At 38.9% G+C, this 25,308-nt stretch overlaps 2 protein-coding genes across 11 annotated transcripts in view; one reads left to right on the forward strand and one right to left on the reverse strand.

The window, feature by feature from the left end:
• RALBP1 (ralA binding protein 1) overlaps window positions 1–25,308 on the forward strand; it is a 167,649-nt gene that overhangs the window by 134,867 nt on the left and 7,474 nt on the right. The gene's annotated exons all lie outside the window — the stretch shown is intronic.
• Window positions 1–25,308, reverse strand: part of PPP4R1 (protein phosphatase 4 regulatory subunit 1) — a 77,620-nt gene that overhangs the window by 48,197 nt on the left and 4,115 nt on the right. For 3 of the 5 annotated variants that reach the window (XM_066353149.1, XM_066353148.1, XM_066353152.1), the window contains 2 exons: window positions 4,710–4,845; window positions 3,818–3,924 (listed from right to left, as the gene is read on the reverse strand). In XM_066353149.1, coding sequence (XP_066209246.1) covers window positions 3,818–3,924; window positions 4,710–4,845 — 243 coding nt within the window. The remainder of the gene's footprint in view (window positions 1–3,817; window positions 3,925–4,709; window positions 4,846–25,308) is intronic. The other 2 variants (XM_066353151.1, XM_066353150.1) reach the window with 1 other exon arrangement.

Here is a 25,308-nt window from a genome sequence, read left to right on the forward strand (position 1 = left end):
CCCACAAAAGATGAGCTCACAGATCTAAAACTAAAAAGTGACAAAGAAATGAATGGCCCTTCAGTAGCATAAAGATTAAAACACAGCCTGACCAGGCAGTGACGCAGTGGATGGAGCATCGGACTGGGATGCCGAGGACCCAGGTTCGAGACCCCGAGGTCACCAGCTTGAGCACGGGCTCCTCTGGTTTGAGCAAAAGCTCACCAGCTTGGACCCAAGGTCGCTGGCTCGAGTAAGGGGTTACTTGGTCTGCTGAAGGCCCACAGTCAAGGCACATATGAGAAAGCAATCAATGAACAACTAAGGTATCGCAACGCGCAATGGAAAACTAATGATTAATGCTTCTCATCTCTCCGTTCCTGTCTGTCTGTCCCTGTCTATCCCTCTCTCTGTCTCTGTAAAAAAAAAAAAAAGATTAAAACACAACAGGATTATAACACCAAGAACTTCAGCTACTATAAACAATCTTTAGAATTTTAAACATTCCCTTTTAAAGATATAACAAAAAGAAATATACTGGAAAAAAAACCCAAAGTACAGGGAAAGAAAAACAAGAGGAAATGAAAACAAAGCCCTGAAGGCCCCAAAAATGAAAAAATAGAGTTAATGGCAATGAAATATTCAACAGTCAGGTGGTAAGTTAGAATTTGCTAGCAAATATTTTATTGAGAGAAATGATCAAAATATAGATGAGAGAGAAAGGACTCAAAAGTAAGAACAGATAACAGCCATGGAAAATACATTTGTATACCAAACATTCTATATTCAGAACCATGTATGAAATATATACTCAAAAAACAAACTTTAAGGAAAAACGGAGGTTGAGATGGCAGAGAGGCAGTATTAAAAATGTTAAAAGTTGAAAAATTTCCCTATCTGATGAAAAGATAAAAACCCTCAAATTCAAGAAGCAGGGCAAAGTCCTGAGAAGAATAAATAAAAATAAATCTGTACCTAAACACATGACAGTAAAACTGAAGAATGCTAAGGAAAAGAAGTCTTAAAGTAATCAAAGATAAACAAGATCACCTGCAAAGACTAAATTAAACAGGCTTCTCAACAGTAACAACAGTAAGATGAGAAGGAAATGATATAACAGCTAGATTCTTGCATTTAGCTAAATGATAATTTAAAAGTAATGGTGAAATGAAAAGATTATCGAAGGAAAAAGGATATGTAACCGTCAGACCCTCATTAATATGTCTTTTCAGGAAGAAGAAACTGAACTAGAAAAAAGTCAGATGAAAGGTGTACTTATGAGGGGGAAAAATTTAGTAAATTTAAGTCGTAAATGTAAACAAACATTTACTATATAAAATCATAAAAATATTAATGCTAAATTTGGGAGGGGAATCAAGATAAAAGTTGATTAAAAACAAGGCAAAACAAAGGTTCAAAGGTTCTAAGCTCTTTATTTGTTTAGGAAAATAGATTATATGCATTAACTTTAAAGTTGTGTATTTTTCAAATATCTTTTTTTTTGACAGAGACAGAGAGAGAGTCCGAGAGAGGGGCAGGAAGGGAGAGTGATGAGAAGCATTAATTCTTTGTGCCTTAACTGGGGGGCTACAGCAGAGCGACTGACCCCTTACTCAAGTCAGCGACTTTGGGTTCAAACCAGTGACCATGGGGTCATGTCTATAGTCTCACACTCAAGCCAGTGACCCCTTGCTCAAGCTGGCGACCCCAGAGTTTCGAACCTGGGTCTTCCGCTTCCCAGTCTGATGCTCTATCCAGTGCGCCACTGCCTGGTCAGGCTTATCTGACTTGAGTATCACAATCAACCCAGCCTACCAAGTTAGAAATCTTGGTCAACTCCCTCTCTTCCCTCACTCTCTTCAACTCTCATTGTCACGTTGAACTCCTTCCTTAGCACTTTAATTTCTCTCAAAGAACTCATAACAATCACTAGTCTCCCAACTAGTCTTCCTGTCACCCATCTCTTTCATCAAGTCAACCCATACTGCTGCATTATTGTTCTAAATCACAAAGAATACAAACTCTCTAGTAGGGCACAGTATTAAATCTTTACGTAACCTCCTCAGTTTTCTAAATTGTAGACTCAGTAAACTCACTGTTGACTAAATGAGCCAACATTTTGACCTCCTCAAGTTTCTAAACCTAAGTTTCCGTTTCCTGAGTATGCTTTCCCTTCTCTGTACCTCATAATTCTGTCAAATCCAACTCAAATATCACTAATTTCCTGAAGCCAGCCCAAGCCCTCCCCATTATAATTTATTAATATGTTGGTTGCATTCACTAAACTGTGAATTTGTTGACAGGAATCTTACTCATTTTAGTAACCACTCTAACGTTTAATGTGGAATCTGGCATAGAGTATGTTTACTGAGTGAATGGAAAGTATAAACATCAATATAGACATTTACCACAAACTCAACAACTTAAGAACATATTTTTAAAAATATATACACATAAATATATATTTACAAAAACCAGCACTACTGTTGATAAAACAGGTAAAAAAAAATACATACAAATTCTTCCAAATATCTATGTCTCTACTAAGAAAGGAGTAATCACAATGAGATGCAACATTGCCAAAAGTTTAAATTACATTGTATCCATGCCAAATCAAAATATAAATTATAAGTACAAATTACAGTTGATAAGATGTTCTCCTAAAATCATTCTAGAGCAAGATATACACAAGCAATTATGTACACAGAACATCACAATAAAAAAGGTTACAATTTTTTTTACCTTATAAGAAAATAAAAATTACTAAAGGCTTATGTCAATAGTAAATAGGTATTTCCATAAAATAAATTGCTTACCAAAAGATGATCTCATCTAAAAATTAAGACTTGCTGACATGCCAAAAAGTTTGTTAGAAAAAGAAAAAAACTTTTTTATTTTAATTGTTTCTAAAGTCAAATACAAAACTATGCTTAAAACTTAAGTTAAAATGATAAATTTTATTTTAGGAATATTTCACCACAATAAAAATTTAAAAAACTTAATATAACAGTTTTCTAAGCCTCAAATAAAGTTAACCTCTTTCTTAAGCAGACCTTCCTATTTTCACTTGGGAGACAACAGCTTTAGTTTTACAATGGGTGATTAATGTTTTTGCAAGTGAGAAAGCATAAAAAAGAGCATTTTATATATGCTTAAAAAATCCACAGTCCACTCCATCTCTTAATTTATTCAAAATTATTTTTAAAGTTTATTAATCCTAAAACATTAACATACATGATGCAAGACAATATTAAGATTTTTCTATTGAGAAATTTTAAAAATTAAACTATGTGACCTACTATAAAATGTTTGGATTTTTTTTTTTTGTTTGTATTTTTCTGAAGTTAGAAACGGGGAGGCAGTCAGACTCCCGCATGCGCCTAACTGGGATCCACCCGACACACCCACCAGGGGGCGATGCTCTGCCCATCTGGGGTGTTGCTCTGTTGCGACCAGAGCCATTCTAGTGTCTGAGGCAGAGGCCGCAGAGCCATCCTCAGTGCCCAGGCCAACTTTACTCCAATGGAGCCTTGGCTGTGAGAGGGGAAGAGAGAGACAGAGAGGAAGGAAAGGAGGAGGGGTGGAGAAACAGATGGGTGCTTCTCCTGTGTGCCCTGGCCGGGAATCCAACCCGGGACTCCTGCATGCCAGGCCGACGCTCTACCACTGAGCCAACCGGCCAGGGCCGAAATGTTTGGATTTTAATAACAGGTTTTTATTTTCTTGTTACTAATTCATTTGATAATTAGGAAAAAATTTTTCTTATCACACTAAGTTTTTTATTAGTTTTAAAAACACAAATTTGGTAAAAGAAAACTTTCTCTGCATAAACATATACCTGAATCATCAGCTAATCTGCTAATTCTTTCCAAAACAGCAATACAATCTCTTTCATCATCGCAGACTTCCCTCAGTGTATCCAGCAAACTCCGGGCCACCATTTGTCTACACACACACAAAAAAAATTAGTGTTCAGTGGCATCAACAGTTAATATTCAGAATTTTAAAAGGCAGAATCTATATAGTTAAAATAATATTTTTTCTTACATATTTAATAACATATTAAATCCCTAATTTCCTGAATGACAAATGCCAGTATGGACTTTAAACAAGATGAAACTGAATGGTCACTAAAATATTTTTCATCTTTATCTAATTGATTTAATTAACTTCTGAGATCACTAAAAATTCATTTCAGTAAATTCAATTTTAATAATGAGAAAATTTACTCATTCTTCATTATACAAAACATTTTTACTAAGGGAGTTCTATATTCAAAAAATTTAAGCAAAGGCTTTCAGATTTCCCAGAAAATTCTGATACAGGTAGCATTGTGACCATAGAAAAAAATGATGCATTAGGAAGAGTGTTCATCTCTTAGTCACTGGCATGTCACAATTTTTTTGAACACTGCCTGGTACACAGTAGGTATACAACATCATCTACTGAAATAATAATATACTCCTCACTATTTTACATGAATATCAAAATTGTGTCTAGCAGCAAAAAAAAAAAAAAAAATTGGCTTTTGTTTTGTCAAAAGCAAAGAGTGTTGCATGGTTACTACTAGGATCAAAGAGTAAACAACTATAAAAGAGGCCAAGGCTGTGATTATTAAGAGAACTTGGTAACTCAAGATGGCACATGTTAATAATTTTATTCTTCCTCCTGAAACTAATGTAATAAAAGCCATCCGTCCACTTCACTTTAATGAAAAGACATGCACATACCTGTTAAATATGTTCTCACTTGCAGCATACTTGTCCAATCTCCCCAGTGGCGTCAACATTTCATCTTGTGAGACAAAGTCCAGGGCTGAAGGTATAATAATCACATCAGACTCTGAGCTGTAGTCATCCACACCAACTATCAGAGACATCAGAAATATTCCTTATAACACTCTGAAACTAAAAAGTACCCCTTGCCTATCTGAAGCAGCATAAAACTGCTCGTAATGAGTCTGGAGTGGAACAAAGAATCACAGGAGAATCTCAGAATCACTTCAGAAGCCATGAACCAATAAACGATGCTTCTTCCTCTCTTTTTCTTTTCTTTTCTTTTCTTTTCTCTCTCTCTCTTTCTCTCTCTCTCTCACCTCTTTCTCTCTCTCTTTTTACAGATTGTGTTCTAAATTGCCTCTAGAAGCAATAAAAAGTCAGTATAGGGTAATCACAGAACAAAATAATCAGTAAAGAGTGATCACAGAAACCTGAAAACTTAAATGTTCAATCACAACATAACTTGTAAATAAATAAAATGTCAAACACTGATAGTTAATTCTGCAATGCAGGCAGAGAAAACCATTATATACAAAAGAGAAAGATAAGAATTACAGCAAACTTCTCACCTGCAACAATACAAGCCAGAAGACTGAAAGAACAATGTCAACCTATAACTCTATACTCTGTAAATTGAAATCTTTCAAATAGCTTTGAAATTCTTTATCTTCCAAATGCAAAGGTGAAATAAAGACTTTTTCAGACACAAAAAGCTGACAGGTATCATCACCAGCAGACCTGCACTGTAAGATTAAGGAGGTCCTTTAAGCAAAAAGAAAATTATATAAGATGGAAATCTAAGAAATGAAGAGCATCAGAATTGGTAAATATAAGGTTTACCAGAAAGTTCTGTCCGTTTCTATCTCAACAAATTTCGACACGTAAGCACATGTTTATTTGGCACATGTGTGCCTCTCTATTTTTATCACTTAATGTATACATACTGACGTACCAAATTAACTAAAACAAAGTTGATTTCACGTTAGTCTTATGTGTGAAGCGATAATGTACCCATGGCTACTGATAAAGTTCATTTACGCCACTGTAATTTTTACGAATTTCAACAAGGAAGAAATGCTACAGAAACATGTCTGTCGCATCCACCATATTCCCCGGACTTAGCACCCTCCAACTATCACTTGTTTTTGTCCTTACAAAATTTTTTAAAGGGCAAAAAATTCAAAAATGAAGAAGATATCAAACAAGCACTGGTTCAATTTTTCACATCAAAAGATAAAACATTTTTCAAAAATGGGATATACAAATTGCCCTCACGCTGTCAAGAAATCATTAATAATAATAGCAATTATATTATTTAATAAAGTTTATTGATGTAAGAAAAATTTGTATTTTGTTTTATTCCAAAAACGGACAGAACTTTCCGGTAGACCTTATATTTCTATGCCTGACCAGTGTTGGCACAGTGGATAGAGCATTGGCCTGGGACGCTGAGGTCCCAGGTTTGAAACCCTGGGGTCACCAGCTTGAGCACAGGCTCAACAGCTTGAGCATGGGATCACAGACATGATCCCATGGTCGCTGGCTTGAGCCCAAAAGTCACTGGTTTGTGAAAGGGGTCACTAGATCTGGTGGAGCCCCCCCCCATCAAGGCATTTATGACATTTATGAAGTGATCAATGAACAACTAAAGTGACAAAATTACAAGCTGACACTTCAACGCTTCTCATCTCTATCTCCTTCTCTTCTCCACTCTTGCTAAAAAAAAAAAAAAAAAAGTAAGTATTTCTAAAGAAAATAAAGAAAAAATAAAGAAATGGTAAAATATGTGGGTAAATACAAAAGCTTTCTTAGTTTAAAAATCTCTTTAAAGGATATTTGACTGTTTAAAGCAAAAACATATATTATAAAATAAAAAAATAAAATATGTACTGTGAAGTTTGTAACATACACAAAAGTAAAATGTATGAATGACTACACTAGCACAAAGGCAGAAGAGAGGCAAGTATACCATCCTAAAGTTCTCACACTGTATTAGAAAAGATACATACTTCTTGAAGGTAGACTGTAGTAGGGTAAAGATATATACCAATTATAAACTCTTGTAATAACTATTAAACATTAAAAAAAAATAACCAAAGACACAGAGCTAGTAAGCAAATAAAAGCAATAAAATGAAATAATTAAAAAAAATACTAAATCCAAAAGAAAGCAGAAAAGAGGATAAAAGGAAGAGAGAAGCAATAGAATATTTGGAAAATAGCAAGATGAAACCCAGCCATATCAATAAGCACCTTAAGTGCATGCAAGTGGTTTAACTAGATCAGTTAAAAGGTAGACTGTCAAATTGGATTAAAAATAACACCTAACATGAAACAATTACTTACATAGTGCAGATAAATTTCACATAGGTTATTCTGATCTACAACTCATAGCAAAGTACTTTAATTATGAATCAGAGTTGTAAAAACTACTCACTTTCATTTGTCCTCAGTTTTTCTCCTCTGTAATCTAAGACTGTAGAGCTAACATGACCTCTAGGGTTACTTACACAGGCTCTAGAATTCTATGACCAAACTGTTTTAGTATCAACTCACACTTGTTAAAGTTACAGATAAACATTATTAATATTGATTCTGGTCTATGGAAATCCAGGGGCAGAGGGAAGACTCCTTCTACTGAGAGATTTCCAGATCTCATATGTAGACACATATATAGATTTAGAGTGAGGCCCAGGAGCATTCATTTTTAATAAATACCCCCAACTAACTAACTCAAATGCAGATTGTTGAACAACCATATTTGAGAAGCGTACTCCTAGAAGGTAACAAAATCATATTTTGCTTCAACTGTGTCACCATGCTATCAGTCATGGCTGACAATTATTTCTATATAAAAGGAGGTCCACTATGGTAGAGGCACCTGCGACAAAGATTCATTTCTATTTCCCAGTACTGCTGCCTCCTGTCAATATGTGTGGAATCATTTGGGCTTCAATCATCCTCTCCAAATTCAAGATTTCCTCAGCAATTCTTAATTGGACTAATAAGGATCTAGATTTCATCTGTGTGGAAGCCACAAGGATACTGCACTTAGATCCTAGTCACACCCCACAAATGCCTGTCACAGAATGCAAAGAGAAACACAAAATATAATCAATAACACTACCACCACTAATGAAAAATATCCTAACAGCCTATATGCTAAAAGTGACGGTAAAGCCAATACCTCATATAAAGTAGATTGCACAGAGGGAATAAATGTAGCTACATACTGTTACAAGGATTATGCAAAGTTGTACATTAACTTTCAATAAATTATGATAAATTAAAGATGCAAATTAGAACCTTTAGGACTAATCTCTAAAACATGCAAGCAAGGATGGCTAGAAAGCCAATAGAGGAATTAACAGAGCATGAGCAGGAAATCTCGCATTGTCCTGTTCCTTCCCGCCTGCCTGGAAAGTGAGTCATCTCTCAGTCCAGCCTATCTGTGCCTGACCATCAGGCCAAGAGTAGCCTCACACTACTTCACAATTCACCTCACTGCTTCTCATCACCACAGGAAGGGTGAGGACAGCACCGTAAGATGTTCTGATAAAGAAAATGAGAGAAACCCCCACTTTCACATAACTTTCATTGCAGTATATTCTTATAATTATTCTATTTTATTACTAGTTATTGTTGTTAATCTCTTACTGTGCCAATTCTTGGAAAATACAGGAGTCTGCCAAGCAGGAGAGAGGGCATGAAGAGGGTAGTCTAAGCAGAGAAATTCAAAGACAGGGAGTCAAGGAAAAACATGTTAAATTTCGAAAGCTTACACGTTAAAAGTACAGGTGGGGCACAGGGTTCACACAGACTTGAGGCAAGAAGAATAGGGAAATGTGACCAATCAAAATCAACCTCGCCTTCTAATTTTTTTTTTTTGTATTTTTCTTAAGTTGGAAACGGGGAGGCAGTCAGACTCCCGCATGCGCCCGACCGGGATCCACCCAGCACGCCCACCAGGGGGCGATGCTCGCCCATCTGAGGCGTTGCTCTGCCACAATCAGAGCCATTCTAGCGCCTGAGGCAGAGGCCATGGAGCCATCCTCAGCGCCTGGGCAAACTTTGCTCCAGTGGAGCCTTGGCTGCAGGAGGGGAAGAGAGAGACAGAGAGGAAGGAGAGGGAGAGGGGTGGAGAAGCAGATAGGCGCTTCTCCTGTGTGCCCTGGCTGGGAATCCAACCCGGGACTCCTGCACACCAGGCCGACGCTCTACCACTGAGCCAACCGGCCAGGGCCACCTTCTAATTTTTAAAGAGTAACATTACATTTTGCAAAATCCTCTTACCTGGCTAGAGAAATCATATTACCACCCTGTAGTTAGGTATTGCATTTGAGGTTTTCTTTGCAATAACTTACTTAAATTCAACAGTTACCTCCTTTAAGTAACAGATAATTCCAGGCAGCTTATATATATATTATACTTATTCAACTATGCTATAATAAAAGTTGACTGAAACTATCAATTATTATTTTGAACCATCATTTATTTTTTAATTAAGAAAGAAGAAAAGACCGTGATGGTTTTTCCAAGCCAAACAACCTGTCTTTACATTGCATTCTGAGAGCCCAAGGCCTCATTTCACCTCTTCCAATTCTCTTAGCTGTTCAAAGGCAGAGGGAAGGTGCAGAAAACGGAGTCCCCTCAAGAGTACATTCTAACTCAATGGAGACGGTTCTAGTTCTACCCGCATCCACACTGTAAATAAACCTCTTTTCTATTCCTCCTAAACAATGCTCAAATATACAACAAATTCATGCTAATTTCACACTAACTCACTAAGAATTTTTAATCTACTATTGTTAAATCTTACAATTCTCTCAGAAGATATTTCAAGCCCCTATTCTAAGTCCCAAGAACTACCCTCAAAACATCAACCTCCGTCCTACCTATTATATGGATACATCCTTTTGATGTGCTCTCTAGTGCCACATCAGGCAAAACAGTGCTAGCAACCAAGAGAACAAAAGCAGGGGAGAGGACAGTTTGAGTGGCCCACCTGATATCATTCTACTACATGACCATACATACATACTTCAGGGCATGAGGAAGAGATAAAAACAGTGTTTCAGCTGCTCTCATATGCTTCTCAAAATGGAGCATCTCCCTACCACTGTCTAAAGAGGCATTTTCCTACAACGGTCTTTGCCACCAATCAGCTCATTTAGGAATAAACTACAGAAACAATGTTACAAGGGTGGAGGAAAAATATGCAGACCATGCTTTATGATTAATATAAAGGTGATTAAGGGCAATTCTTACTACAAGAGTCTTTCCTGACACAATCTAGAACTTAGGTTTGCTAGTCTCTAAAATGACTTTTTCATTAAACTTTTTAAAAGTATAGTTCATTTCCCAGCATTCACACAATATAACCTGTCCTATTTTTCACTCTTGTAAATCTCTTCTCAAAGACAGCAATAATTGGCCAAAACTGCAGGGCCTTACTAAAGTTATTGTCTTACTTTTCTACAGTATTTGACAAGGGAGAGTCTCCCTATCCCAACAGTCTCCTCTTAAATTCCATTTTCTTTGGTTCTATAGAAGCACACAATTCTGAGTATTTTCCTACCTTTCTTGACTATTCTTGCTTACTTCTGACCCTTTTATATAAATAATTTCCCTCTACTTTTGTCCTCATATATGCATTACACACACTCCTCTCCTCTAGATAATCCACAGCTTCATCTGTCACTTATAATGCAGATGATCCCAAAGTTCTCCTATCATGATCCTCAGATCCATAGTTGCAGGTACTTCATAGAATCTCCACCTCAATGTTGCATTTGTTCACAACCTCTCACCTCTCATCACACAAAGAAAGGTATTGAATATATTTCTAAACTATCTCAAGGCTAGCCTTGGCAGAGTAGCTCAGTTGGTCAGAGCATCATCCAAATAAACAAAGGTTGTGGGTTCAAACCCTGGTCAGGGCACATACAAGAATCAACTGATGAATGCATAAATAAGTGAAACAACAAATTGATCCCCCCACCTTCATCTCTCTAAAAATCAATAAATTAAAAAATTATAAAATAAACTATCTCAAAAAAAGAACAAAAACAAAACAAAGAACTATCTCGAGGATACATGCAATGCACTTGATACACAGCAAACACCTCCAATGCCAAACAAAGGGACCCCAGGACATACTTACGAACATGTTAAGAAATCAACTCTCTACAAACTATTATAAATACTTCTAAGAGTCAGGTATTTTTTTGCTTTCAAAAAAATGAAAATAATTTTGGATACATAAGTAGAAAGAAGTTCAAGGAAATTAGCATTGCTAACAAAACTCTACCAATTATTTATGTCAACAAAATTTCTCAGTGCTTATACCTCTTAAAATAAATTGAAATGAGCCTGACCAGGCGGTGGCACAGTGGATAGAGCGTCGGACTGGGATGCAGAAGGAGTCAGGTTGGAGACCCCGGGGTTGCCAGCTTGAGCGTGGGCTCATCTGGCTTGAGCAAAAAGCTCACTAGCATGGACCTAAGGTCACTGGCTTGAGCAAGGGGTTACTCAGTCTGCTGAAGGCCCACGGTCAAGGCACATATGAGAAAGCAATCAATGAACAACTACGATGTTGCAACGAAAAACTGATGATTGATGCTTCTCATCTCTCTCCGTTCCTGTCTGTCTGTCCCTATCTATCCCTCTGACTTTCTCTGTCCCTGTAAAAAAATTAAAAATTAAAATTAAAAAAAAATTACAATAAATTGAAATGATGCTAATTATTCTAGCAATAAATTATATTCATCCATGAACACATAATTATTTGTTAAAGCTCTATCCATTTCATCAGTTGATCACTACTGAAGTGAACCAAAGTTTTGCCACCCTGAAACTGCCTTTTAGGGATATTGATTTTTATTAAGCTATTTATTAAGAAACAAGAATCACAAAAATCTTCGGCCTTCCCCCCTTTCCCTGCTCAAGAGATTCAGACAGAGAAATCTGCTTCAGGAAGAAACCTGCTTAAGTATGGTAAATAAGACGGCTTTAAGTAGGGACTAGTTAGTTAGATACCACCCCTCCCCCACCGCCGTGCCCCATAGTTTCTGAGTGGTCTAGCAAGAATTTTCCTGCCAGGTATGTTCCACTCTTCCTCAACTACTGTACTTATAAATCGCCCATTCTCACTTCTGGACTCTAATACTACCAACTTTTCTCCTATTATCCAAAAATGTAATACACACCCAATCTTTCCTGTCTTTGGAATTTCCATGCTTATGTGAATTCCCCATGGACTTGTATTAAAATTTTTATTTTCTCCTGTTAATCTTTCTCTGTTAATTTGATTGGCACAGCTAGAAGGATTTAGAAAGTGGAAGAAAAAATATTAACTTTTTAATATTCAGTAAAATTCACAATTCAATAACATTTTGTTTGTAGTGTTTATCATCACTTGTAATACATTCTGATTGATCAACTGAGTATTAATAATAGCAAATAAAAACTGTTTTACGGCCACTTGTATGGCCAGTAGTCGTGGCTGTCGTCATCACAGCCATGCACATGCAGGTTCCCATTAGATTTGGGCAGACAGTAAAGAAACAGTGAAGCCAAAAAATGCTGGGCCGTTCCTTTATTCAAGTCTCGCACCAACCAACGAGCAACACACAGGGAAAACACTTCCCTTTCACTCAGGGCTCCCAAAGCCACTGCCACATTCTCCAGTTCCACAACCAGGAGAATCTTCTCTGGTTCCTCCTAGAATCAAAAGCCTCATCAGTCTCAGCAAAGCTCGCAAAAGCCCCTCACCTCTGGTTCCCCATCTGCACACCTTCTCTCTCTGCCAAACATGGCTTCTCACTGTGCCTCTCCTTCTCCTTTTTAAAACTTTCTGGTGTGAAGACCTTTCCTCCAGCAAACATTACCAAGACAATGACCCTTCCCCAAACAGTAAAGTAATCTGCAATTTTACTGACCACATTCCTGGCTCTGTTCAGCGCCATTTTTTAACACTAAAAATGAGCAAACTCAAAGAATACAAATTTCAGAAACTCATTTGCCCAACACTACTGGAAATTAAAATTTTGCATTTCTCTCTCTTTCTCTTTAAATTTATTGATTTTAGAGAGAGAGGAAGGGAAGAGAAAGAGAGAGAAACACTGACCTGTTTCTGTATAAGCCCTGACCAGGGATTGAACCAGCAACCTTTGCTACTGGAACAATGCTGTAACCAACCAAGCTATCCAGCCAGGGCCCATTTCTCTGTATATATATATTTTTTGGTGCAAAGAAATGTGATAGAGTTATCATTAATACTTTCAAACATAAAACCATATTGTGAAATTCTTGTAAGAAATGAAATGCGATCAATAAGAAAAAAAAATGTAAAATTTTCCGTTTAAAGGGTATATTCCTGAATTTTTGAAAATGGATGACAGTAGGTATCAAAGTTCTATGGTATTTAGATTCCATTTTTTAAAGTAATATAACTTATTTTAAATATAACTTTAAATGTATGAAACTGAAAATTACTTTAGGAGCTACGTAGTAATTATTTGAAGACTACTGCGCTAGACCAGTGGTTCAAACCTAGGCTCTTTGGCCCCTTGAGAGTGGCTCTTCCACAAAATACCACGTGCTGGCAAAGGCCAGGTTAGGAGTACCCTAATTAAGTTAATAACAATGTACCTACCTATATAGTTTGAGTTTAAAAAATTTGGCACTCAAAAGAAATTTCAATCATTGTACTGTTGATATTTGGCTCAGTTGACTATAATGAGTTTGCCGACCACTGCCAGACTATTACAACTGCCTCAATCCACCTAACTTCAGTCTTTCCTCATTCTAATCCTGTTAACATACCAGAACCACTTCAATCTTCCTTAAGTACTGTTCTGTGCAAGCCATTCCTTGATCTTCTTCCATTCCCTCCTACTGCCCAAACCCCCATCCCCCAAAATCCAGGCAATATGAATTAAGGTACAACTTTCTCATGCTGTAATTCAAGGGTCTCCATGATCTAATCCCAACCTCTTTTCCTCCCCTGCATATAATCCATGCTGGGATCCACTTCCTGTTACATGCCCCACTACTCTGCCGTCTCCTGTTATTCTATCTATCCCATTTCTGCACTCTACATCATCTCAGTTTAAATTTACCTATTTACAAAACTGTCAAGGAAGTATTTCCTTTTGTTGGTCAAATAAGTTTGTAAAATATGATTATTATTGATATGTTTGCTCTCTTATAGTTTGCATTGGGGGCTGGGCAGCGCCAGGTATACGGTCTGTGAAATTGTAAATTATCTTCCTGCTCAGGAAGAGCTGTTGTTTTGCAAATGTTTGCTGGAGAAGTTTTCGCACCAAAAAGTTTTGAAAGAGCAGAAGGGGAAGAGAGATTCTGCCCCCACCACTGAGAGGTGTGGTAGGATTTCTTTTTCCTCCCTGATCCCTTGCCTTCCACAGGAAAAGCAGTTTTTCTGCTTTCCCTTGGCTTTCTGGTGGCTTGCCTGTCTTGGTGAGACACCAATAAACAGAATGGCCCACCATTCTCCGTCTCTGCTGTTTCTTTACCATCTGCCCGAATTCAATGAGAACCTGCATGTGAATGGCCACGATGGCAAGTGGTCCCTGGCCTTACACCTATTATTTCTAATTAAGATCTCTTCCATCTTTGAAGTTCCTGCAGTCTGGAGGGGGCCTTGTTTTTACTATGCCAGTAATTGCAGTGTTTGAATTACTTTTTCTTCTTTTATTTTTTCATTTTTTCCTACCTCCTCCCACCCCCAAAATAGATAAATTCTTTCTGAAGACAAAGACTGCCTTGCTAATCTTTTTATTACCTAAAAGTCAGAATTTAAGGTTTCTCCTAAAGAATGTGACTTCATTAATATTTGTTAACGAAAAGGTAGTCCTCTTAGAGATTCTTGAAGGGACAGGGTATTTTAACCATGCTTTATCCTCCCCTAAGACATTCACAACTATTACTAGCATATTAATGCCTTTGAGAAGTACCACACCAAAGAGAACTGATTAATTTGTACAATCCAACTTTTCACTAAGTTTAATCAAAACAGCCTTCTATTCCACACAGAGCCTCTAACATCCTCGAAAGCAAAAAAAAAGCCGATAGTCTCTGACCTCCCCTTCAATTTTTCCCTTGATAATGCATAGGCCACAATAAGCTCGCCAAATTTTCTTTTCTGTTTCCCAAGTCTTTACATCTTAGAAAATGAAAGATGATATACACCATAGAGATTTAATAATTTTTATAAGAAGTTACTGTATGGCCACTCACCGTGGCCACCATCAAAGCTGCCTGGCCAATGCAGGTTCGCATTTGATTGGGAGAGACGGTAAAGAATTAATAGAGCTGAAAACTGGTGATCCATTTTTCTTTAATTCTAGCTTGCACCCGGTGGGCGAGAAAATACAGCGAGAAACACTCCCCTTTCCATTCAGGGCTCCCAAAGCCACTGATTCATCCCAGTTTTCCTAGAATCAAAGGCTTCCACCTCACTAGTCTTATTCACCTCTATTCCCCATCTCCTCCCCCCCCCCCAACTAGCTTCTCCTTCCCCCATTATACCATTTTGGCTGCCTCCTCCACGTGGCTTCTCTGCCCTGCTCCATCCTGAGCTCCTCCTCCCTACTTGAACTGTGGTCACACCCTCTTCAAATGGCCTTCTAGCTCCACCTTTTAAAACAGGGGTCCCGGCTCTGGCTGGTTGGCTCAGTGGTAGAGCTTCGGCCTGGCGTGCGGGGGACCCGGGTTCGATTCCCGGCCAGGGCACATAGCCAGGGCACATAGGAGAAGCGCCCATTTGCTTCTCCACCCCCACCCCCTCCTTCCTCTCTGTCTCTCTCTTCCCCTCCCGCAGCCAAGGCTCCATTGGAGCAAGGACGGCCCGGGCGCTGGGGATGGCTCCTTGGCCTCTGCCCCAGGCGCTAGAGTGGCTCTGGTCTCGGCAGAGCGACACCCCAGAGGGGCAGAGCCTCGCCCCTGGTGGGTGTGCCGGGTGGATCCCGGTCGGGCGCATGCGGGAGTCTGTTTGACTGTCTCTCCCCGTTTCCAGCTTCAGAAAAATACAAAACAAAAAACAAGGGTCCCCAAACCACAGCCGTGAGCCGCATGCGGCCCCCTTGAGGCCATTTATCCGGCCCGCCGCACTTCCAGAAGGGGCACCTCTTTCATTGGTGGTCAGTGAGAGGAGCACAGGATGCATCTGCGGTAGCAGAGCAACCAAATGGCACCGCGATTGGCCCACCATGAGAGCTGGCCAGTCCACTAGTGGGCAGGAGGAACCAGGGTGACCAGCACTGCAAAAGTAGGTGGTTTTTATAAAAAGGTTTGCCATCAGGGGCCTAGGCGATAGGCAGCGTCATCTTTAACAACAAGGGTGAGAAAAAATAACTTTAACTGCCTAACAGTTACCTTAAGATTTGGGGCTTTAAAATAATATTTTAACAAATAAATAAACCAATAAATGAATAGAGAGACAGGGCAAGATTTTCTGTAAAGTGGAATGCCAACCAGGTAAAAATCATTAATATATTCTAACACTACTGGATAAAAGTTTGTTTGGGAATGAGCTATTTCCTCAGTGTCAGATAATTTATTTCCCTAAATAACCACAATGGGAAAAAACAATCTTTACGTGGAGAAATCTGGAAGACATAACCAATGGTTAAAATTACCACCACTGCCTGACTGGTAGTGGCAAAAGTGGATAGAGCATCAATATGGGATGCTGAGATCTCAGGTTTGAAACCCCGAGGTCATAAGCTTGAGCCTAGGGTCACCAGCTTGAGAATAGGATTATCAAAATGATCCCATGGTCACTGGCTTGAGCCCAGAGGTCACTGGCTTGAAACCCAATGTTGCTGGCTTGAGCAAGTGATCGCTGGCTCACCTTGAGCCACCCCCACTCCCATCAAGTCACATACAAGAAGCAATCAATGAATAAAGTGAAGTAACTGAGTTGATGCTTCTCATCCCTATGATCCTTCTCATCACTCTCCTCTTTCTCTCTCTCTCCTTAAAAAATAAATAAATAAATAAATAAAACGTCACAATCAAGTGGGGTTTTATTCCAAGGGAACAATGATAGTTTAACATACATAAATCAATCAACGTAACACAGTACATTAACAGAAGAAAGGATAAAAATCATAATCAATAGATGCCAAGAGAAAGAAATAAAGGCATCCAAATTTAGAAGAAGTAAAAGTGTCATTTTCGGTAGATGACATGATTCCGTTTACAAAAAACAATAAAGACTCCATCAAAATACTATTAGAAATAATAAATAAAGTTGCAGGATACAAAATTAATGTACCAAAATCCACTGCTTTCATACATATAACTAACTTCAGAATGAATTTCAGAAAAAGAAAACTTCAGAAAAATAAAAGAACAATTCCTTTTGCAATTGCAACCAAAAGTATAAAATACCTAAGAATAAACTTAACAGAGGATATGAAAAACCTATATACTGAAAACTACAAAGCATTATTAGAAACGATTGAAAAGATACAATGAAATAGCAAAATACTTCTTGTTCATGGATTGGAAGAATCAACAGAGTTAAAATGGCCACATTACCAAAGCAATATACAGATTTAATGCAATCCCCAACAAAATCCCAATGTCATTTTTTAAATAAATAGAACAAAAAAAAATCATATTTGTATGGAACCATGAAGACTGCAAATAGCCACAGCAATCCTGAGAAAAAAGAACAAAGCCAGAGATATCACACACTACCTGGCTTCATATTACACTACAGAGCTATGATAATCAAAACAGCATGGTAGTGGCAGGAAAACTGATACACAAACCAATGGAACAGAATTGAGAGCCCAGAAAGAAAACCACATGTATATAGGCAAATAAATTTTTGCAAAGTAGCCAAAAACACCCAATGGAAAAAAGAAAGTCTCTTCAACAAATGGTGCTAGGAAAATTGGAAAGCCACATACAAAAGACTGAAACTAGATTATAGTTTGTATCCAAAATTAATTTTTTTTTTTTTTTTCATTTTTCTGAAGCTGGAAACAGGGAGAGACAGTCAGACAGACTCCCGCATGCGCCCGACCGGGATCCACCCGGCACTCCCACCATGGGGCGGCACTCTGCCCACCAGGGGGCGATGCTCTGCCCATCCTGGGCGTCGCCATATTGCGACCAGAGCCACTCTAGCGCCTGGGGCAGAGGCCGAGGAGCCATCCCCAGCGCCCGGGCCATCTTTGCTCCAATGGAGCCTTGGCTGCGGGAGGGGAAGAGAGAGAGAGAGAGGAAAGCGCGGCGGAGGGGTGGAGAAGCAAATGGGCGCTTCTCCTGTGTGCCCTGGCCGGGAATCGAACCCGGGTCCTCCGCACGCTAGGCCGACGCTCTACCGCTGAGCCAACCGGCCAGGGCCCAAAATTAATTTAAAATGGATCAAAGACCTAAATATAAAATCTAAAACAATAAATTACATAGAAGAAAACAGGTACTAAATATAGGGATGTTGGTCTTAGATAAGATTTTATGAATTTGACCCCAAAGGCAAGGGAAGTAAAGGCAAAAATAAATAAGTGGGACTATATCAAACTAAAAAGTTTCTGCACAAAGAAACCAATGACAAAACATAAAGGCAAACAACTGAATGGGAGATGTTATCTGCACACAACAGCTCCAACAAGGGGTTAATATCCAAAATATAAGGTCTACCGGAAAGTTCTGTCCGTTTTTGGAATAAAACAAAATACAAATTTTTCTTACCATCAATAAACTTTATTAAATAATATAATTGCTATTATTATTAATGATTTCTTGCCAGCGTGAGGGCAATTTGTATATCCCATTTTTGAAAAAGGTTTTATCTTTTGATGTGAAAAATTGAACCAGTGCTTATTTGATATCTTCTTCATTTTTGAATTTTTTGCCCTTCAAAAAATTTTATAAGGACAAAAACAAGTGATAGTCAGAGAGTGCTAAGTCTGGGGAATATGGTGGATGCGACAGACATGCTTCTGTAGCATTTCTTCCTTGTTGAAATTCGTAAAAATTACAGTGGCGTAAATGAACTTTATCAGTAGCCATGGGTACACTATCGCTTCACACATAAGACTAACGTGAAATCAACTTTGTTTTAGTTAATTTGGTACGTCAGTATGTATACATTAAGTGAAAAAAAAAGAGAGGCACACATGCGCCAAATAAACATGTGCTTACGTGTCGAAACTTGTTGTGATAGAAACGGACAGAACTTTCCGCTAGACCTTATATATAAAGAACTCATACAACTCAATACCAAACAAACAAAACAAGCAAACACTCCAATTAAAAAATGGGCAGAGGACCTGAACAGAAGACCAATAAGACAGACATACAAACAGCTAATAGATAAATATGAAAAGATGTTTAACTTCACTAGCTACCGTGTTTCCTCCAAAATAAGACAGTGTCTTATATTAATCTTTGCTCCTAAAGACACACTAGGTCTTATTTTCAGGGGAGCCCTTATATTGCTAAGCTTGAAAAAATTTGCACTAGGTCTTATTTTCGGGGAATGTCTTATTTTGGGGGAAACAGTATATTAGGGAATTGCAAATCAAAACTACACTGAGCCCTGGCCAAATAGCTTGGTTGGAGCATCTTCCTGACAAGCAAAGGTTGCAGGCTCAATTCCTGGTCAGTGAACATACAGAAAGAGATTGATGTTTCTGTTGCTCTCTCTCTTCCTCTATCTCTAAAATCGATAAATAGATTTCAAAAAAATCTATAATGAGGTACTGTTGTTAACAATCAGTCTCATGAAGAGGAGTTGCAAAGGAATGAACAGCAATAATACTGCAAGTGGAGGATCCCAATCTCTCCAGGATGGAGGTGCCTTGGAGAGATCAGCTATCCAATTTATTAAGCAGAAACATGACATCATGCATGAGAAACTAACAAGCAGAATACAGTGTACAATTTTATTATTTAGTTTTGCAAAAGGGATTAGATTTCTCTTGCGCTTTCTGAGACCTAACACCATACCATCTGCTGTCTGATTCCGGACCTGCAGAAAGCTCCAGCAGGGCCAAGCATCGCGTCCGCGAGGCCTTCCCTGGACGCGACTGCCTTCAGTCATAAGTGCTTGGTCTCAAACCTTCACTTTCTCAGGATGGGAAAAGAAAGTCACTTGGTGCTTTGGCTTTCCTCCAAGGTACGACCTCACACGTTTTAGAATAGCTATTATCAACAAGACAAGTATCAAGTATTGCAAAGGTTGTGGAGAAAAAGGAGCCCTCATTCACTAGTGGTGGGAATGTAAACAGGTGGTACAGCCAACTACAGTATGTAAAACAAACAGTATGGCAATTCCTCAAAAATTAACAACGGCGTTACCATATGATCCAGCAATCCCTCTTTTGGGTATCTACATAGAAAACTCGAAAATATTTATTCACAAAGATATATATGCATGACTATGTTCAATGCAGCATTATTCATAGTAGTCAAAACATGGAGACAGCCAAAGTCTCCTCTGATAGAAGACTGGATAAAGAAGCTGTGGTACATATAGTCAATGGACTACTACTCACCCATAAGATGAAATACTGCCGGGCCATTCCTTTTATTAGAGTCTCACAACCCGGGAAGAGCAAGCAGGCAGGGAAAAACTGCTTCTCTCTCTCTCCCAGAACTCATAAACAAACAGGCAGTGGTGTGGAAAAACCCCTTCTCCAGCAAACAATGGCCCCTCCCAATGGCAACAGGCAATATGCATTTTATAATTAGATGTTAGAAAGGGACAGACGAAAAATAAATGTCAGTGGTGGATATAGGTTGGCTCATCAGTTTTTGTGTGCATTTGAAATTTCTCACTAAAAACTAACAACAATTACTTTAAAAAGTCAATGTATTTCATCATATTAAAAAACCAAAACCAAAACCAAAAAAAATATATAGATGCAGAAAAAACATCAACAAACCCAACATCTATTCCTAATTTCTTTTTTTTTAAGTTAGAAGCAGGCAGGCAGAGAGACAGACTCCCTCATGCACCCGGACCAGGATCCACCCAGCAAACCCCCTATAGGGCTATGCTCTGCTCATCTTGGGCCATTGATCCATTGCTTGGCAACTGAGCTATTTTAGTGCCTGAAGTGAGGGCAAGGAGCCATCCTCAGTGTCCAGGACCAACAGTCTCCTCCCATGACTGTGGGAGGAGAAGAGAGAGATAGAGAGGAGAGAGGTGGAGTGGGAGGGGGTAGAAAAGCAGATGGTCGCTTTTCCTGTGTGCCCTGATCAGGAATCGAACCTGGGACACCCACACACCAGACCGATGCTCTACCACTGAGCAAACTGGCCAGATCCTATTCCTAATTTCAAGAAAGCTCTCAGTAAATAAAGAGAACTTTCTCAATCTGATAATGGGTATCTATGAAAAAAAGCAAGTTGAGTATCAAATTCAAAACTTCAGCTCTTGTAAATACACTGTTAAGACAATAAAAAGACAAGCCACAGACTGGAAAACATTTGCAAGTCACATATCTGAGAAAAGACTTGTATCTGGAAAAATAAAGAAGTCTCAAAACTTAATAGGAAAACAAATAACCCAATAAAAAATGGACAAAAGATTTAAACACTTCACCAAAGAAGATATAAGATGGTAAACGAGCATATGAAAAGATGAGCAGTTATTAGTCACTAAGGACATGCAAATTCAAACTGCAGAAGAAAAACCACTACACACATAAAAGAATGGCTAAAACAAAGACTGCCCACACCAAGCGCTGACAATGGTGTGGAACACCTGGAACTTGTACACACTGCTGGTAGGAGTGTAAAATGGGACAACCACTTTGGAAAAGTTTTGCAGTTCCTTAAAAAAAAAAGATAAACAGCCATTCCACTCCAGGTATATACCCAAGAAAAAGAATGCATATATCTACACAAAGACTTGTACATGAATGCTCATAGCAGCTTTATTTGTAACTGCCAAAAACTGGAAACAACCCAAAGCACAATGATACTTTAAAGACTGAAAACAGCCAAGAAAAGCAACTTGCTCAAGATTATACAATGAATAAATGACAAGGATCAGAATCTAAACCCAGATCTGAAGATTTACAAAACCCAGCGCTCTTTCCCCCTACACAAAACTATATTGGGATAGATTTCAGAATAAGGTGCTCAATCACCAACCTGATATCAATTAGGCCAGAAAACAAGTCTGTTCCTAAATCTAGGAGGATAAAGAGCTAAGAAGACTTCACTTAGGAAAGTAAGGGGATGAACTTGAAAGAGGGGGAACCTTAGGTGAGCGACCAGCTGAAAGATCTGTACAAAAACAGCTTCTCAGACATTACAGGGAATGCAGGCCTTTTGACTTCCTAAGTCAAAATTCCACCAATGTGCCACCTCACTCTTCTTCCCAAAACATTAAATTAGGTTTATTTTCAGATCCAAGCAAAACAATACCCTAATTTAAGTTTAGGGACTGCCCACCATACCATGTAGCTGATGGCAAAAATTTTTTGTCATCTGCCTGACCAAGTTGGAGCACAATAGATAGAGCGTCGACCTGGGACACTGAAAGCCCAGGTTTGAAACCCCAAGGTCATCCGGCTTGAGCGTGGGCTCATCTGGCTTGAGCACAGGGTTGCTGGCTTGACTATGGGATCACAGACATGACCCCATGGTCACTGGCTTGAGTCCAAATGTCGCTGGCTTAAAGCCCAAGGTAGCTGGCTTGAGCAAGGGGTCACTGGCTCAGCTGGAGCCCCCCACCCCCAATCAAGATACATATGAAGCAATCAACGAACACCAAGAGTATTGCAACTACAAGTTGAGGCTTCTCATCTCTTTCCCTGATTGTGTCTTTGTTTCTTTCACTAAAAATATTTTAAAAATTGTTTGCCATTCAAGAAAAATCCAAAATTCCAAAATATAAGGCAAATGTAGGAGTATTAATAATATCTATAAATTGTTTTGATAAAAAGAGGAACTGAGGTAAAAGGACCAGAAATAAATGAACCAGTGATCAAACAAATGTAACAGACTAATGAACTTTACCTAATAAAAGCTATTTATCTTTCACAGGCAAGAACAACAAACAAAAACTTAAGTATTTAGGAGGGGTTGTTTTTTGTGTTTGTGCCGCAGCTACAATCCCAGGCAGCCAACATGTATATTTACAAAGGGTTTTTCCCTCTTTAAAAAAATAATTTTACATGGGGAATTGTTACTCAAGGTATCATTAACTGATTTTATACACATGTGGGTACCACTGAAACCATTTTAAGTACTCTTTTCTAGGATATCAATTACAGTCTATCTACATAAAGATTTCTCCTGTTCAGTCTTGTTGGTAACAATTAAAACATGCTACCAAGTCTCATGACTCACTTTTCTAAATCCCCATTTAACAACATTTATAAATATCATGACTTCCAAGGGCACCTTCCTACAGTTTTTGACTGATTCCCTGGCTGATCCTTCTCCAGGTGGCAAGGATTTAGGGAAGTTTATCAAAACTAGTTTTAACTTTTAAAAGTAGTTGGAGGGGGGAAAAAAAAATTAGTTGGAGGGCCCAGAGACTCTTTGAAAGGAATGCAGTCCAGGCAGTTACATCCAATTAGTTCTGGATCCATTTGAAAAAATTCCAAAACTTCCACAATATAGCTCCAAAAGCTCTTTAACATCATATACTAGCTAGAGCTGAAAGTAAGTTAATATAAACACTAAACAAGCTACATTATATCGAAGCTCCAATCTCTCTTAATACAGTTAAACTATATGAAGCATACTAGATTAATCTTCAAGAGTATTTTAAGCATGGTTCAAACAATTTGCCTATACTAGCTATTCTCAACCTTTTTCATCTCATGGTACATAATTACTAAAATCCTGTGGCACACACAAAAATAGTTTTGGCCAATCTAAAAAAAAATTGTAATTTTGAGTCATTCACACCTCGCAGCTATTGTAGTGTTGACTGTTGTCACTATTTTATTTGACAATCTAAGGGAAATGAGGTTGGTGACCATGACTAAATAGGTATTTCATGTTTTAAAAATTCTTGGGGCACACCAGTTGAAAATCACTGGCCTATACAAGAAACCTGGGCTCCTCAATATTAGAAACTGGGTGATTTAAGAAGAAAACAATATTTAAAATACAGTACTTAGAATCAGGAAGCCTCACCTAAAATTCTGATTGGTACTTAGGAGTCTGCCCTGAGAAAATAATTTAGTCCCTTTGATATCTGTTGATTTATTTATTAATATCAGAATACCACAGCCCCTGGTGAGGTAGCTCAGTTGGTTAGAGCATCATCCCAATACGCCAAGGTTATGGGTTCAATCCCTGTCAGGACACATACAAGAATCAACCAATGAATGTATAAATAAGCGGAACAACAAATCGATGTTTCTCTCTCCCTTTCTTCCTATCTGTCTCTAAAAATCCATAAAAATTAAAATAAAATTGGGCCCTGGCCGATTGGCTCAGTGGTTGAGTGTAGGCCTGGCGTGCAGGAGTCCAGGGTTCGATTCCCGGCCAGGGCGCACAAGAGAAGCGCCCATCTGCTTCTCCACCCCTCCCCCTCTCCTTCCTCTCTGTCTCTCTCTTCCCCTCTTGCAGCCAAGGCTCCACTGGAGCAAAGTTGGCCCGGGCACTGAGGATGGCTCCATGGCCTCTGCCTCAGGTGCTAGGAGGGCTCTGGTCGCAGCGGGCAGCTCCCCAGATGGGCAGAGCATCGCCCCCTGGTGGGCATGCCCGGTGGATCCCTGTCGGGCGCATGCGGGAGTCTGTCTGTCTGCCTCCCCACTTCCAACTTCAGAAAAATTAATTAATTAATTAGTTAAAATTAAATATAAAGAATACCACTGGTTGGATGAAACGGTAGGACCTAGAGCACAACTACTCCGCAGGTCGACCTTCATTCCAGTGTTGCCTGAGACAGAAAACTGGGCTCATAAAATATAGTAGGGGGAGCTCAAGCTCCATTCTTGCCGACATTGCTGGTTCTTCACCTCCTCCAGCATCTCCAGGATGTGACGAGCTTTTTCATTCCCTTACCAAACATCCTGCCCTCGAATTAGGCACTTCAGGCAAATTTCTCTCCTCCTTTCCCCCTATACAAAATAAGGCAAGTGGTTCTTCAATTGGCCATTTGTTCAAAGATCCCTTGTTTCTGAATACTCTGAGTAAATGTAATGTCAGGGTAGGGCGCTCTCTCTGGGATGTGCCACCCTGGCATGGAGATTATTTCAGGCTGTAAACAAACTCAGGAAGTATTATTTTTACCCACTCCCCTTTTCTTCTTAAAGGGATTCAGATAGAAAAAACTGCTTCAGGAAGGGAACCTTAGGGTAATCACCTTAGCACATATGAATTAAGTGTGGCAGACAGGAAGGAACCAGGAATAAATATGTTCCCTAGATTCTCCTCTGTTCCATTGTTCTGAGTAGCACAGCAAGAATGTTTGCCTCTTCCTCAGCTACCTGAGTTGCCTTATTTCCCCTCAGAAATTAAGATCCCTCCCTCTTCCTCCTTTCTCCAAAAGGACATCTACCCTTTATTTTGCCTGTGTTTGGAATTTCTGTGCCTGT

Source organism: Saccopteryx leptura, chromosome 11 (genome assembly GCF_036850995.1).
Source record: "Saccopteryx leptura isolate mSacLep1 chromosome 11, mSacLep1_pri_phased_curated, whole genome shotgun sequence".
Classification (NCBI taxonomy): Eukaryota; Metazoa; Chordata; class Mammalia; order Chiroptera; family Emballonuridae; genus Saccopteryx; species Saccopteryx leptura.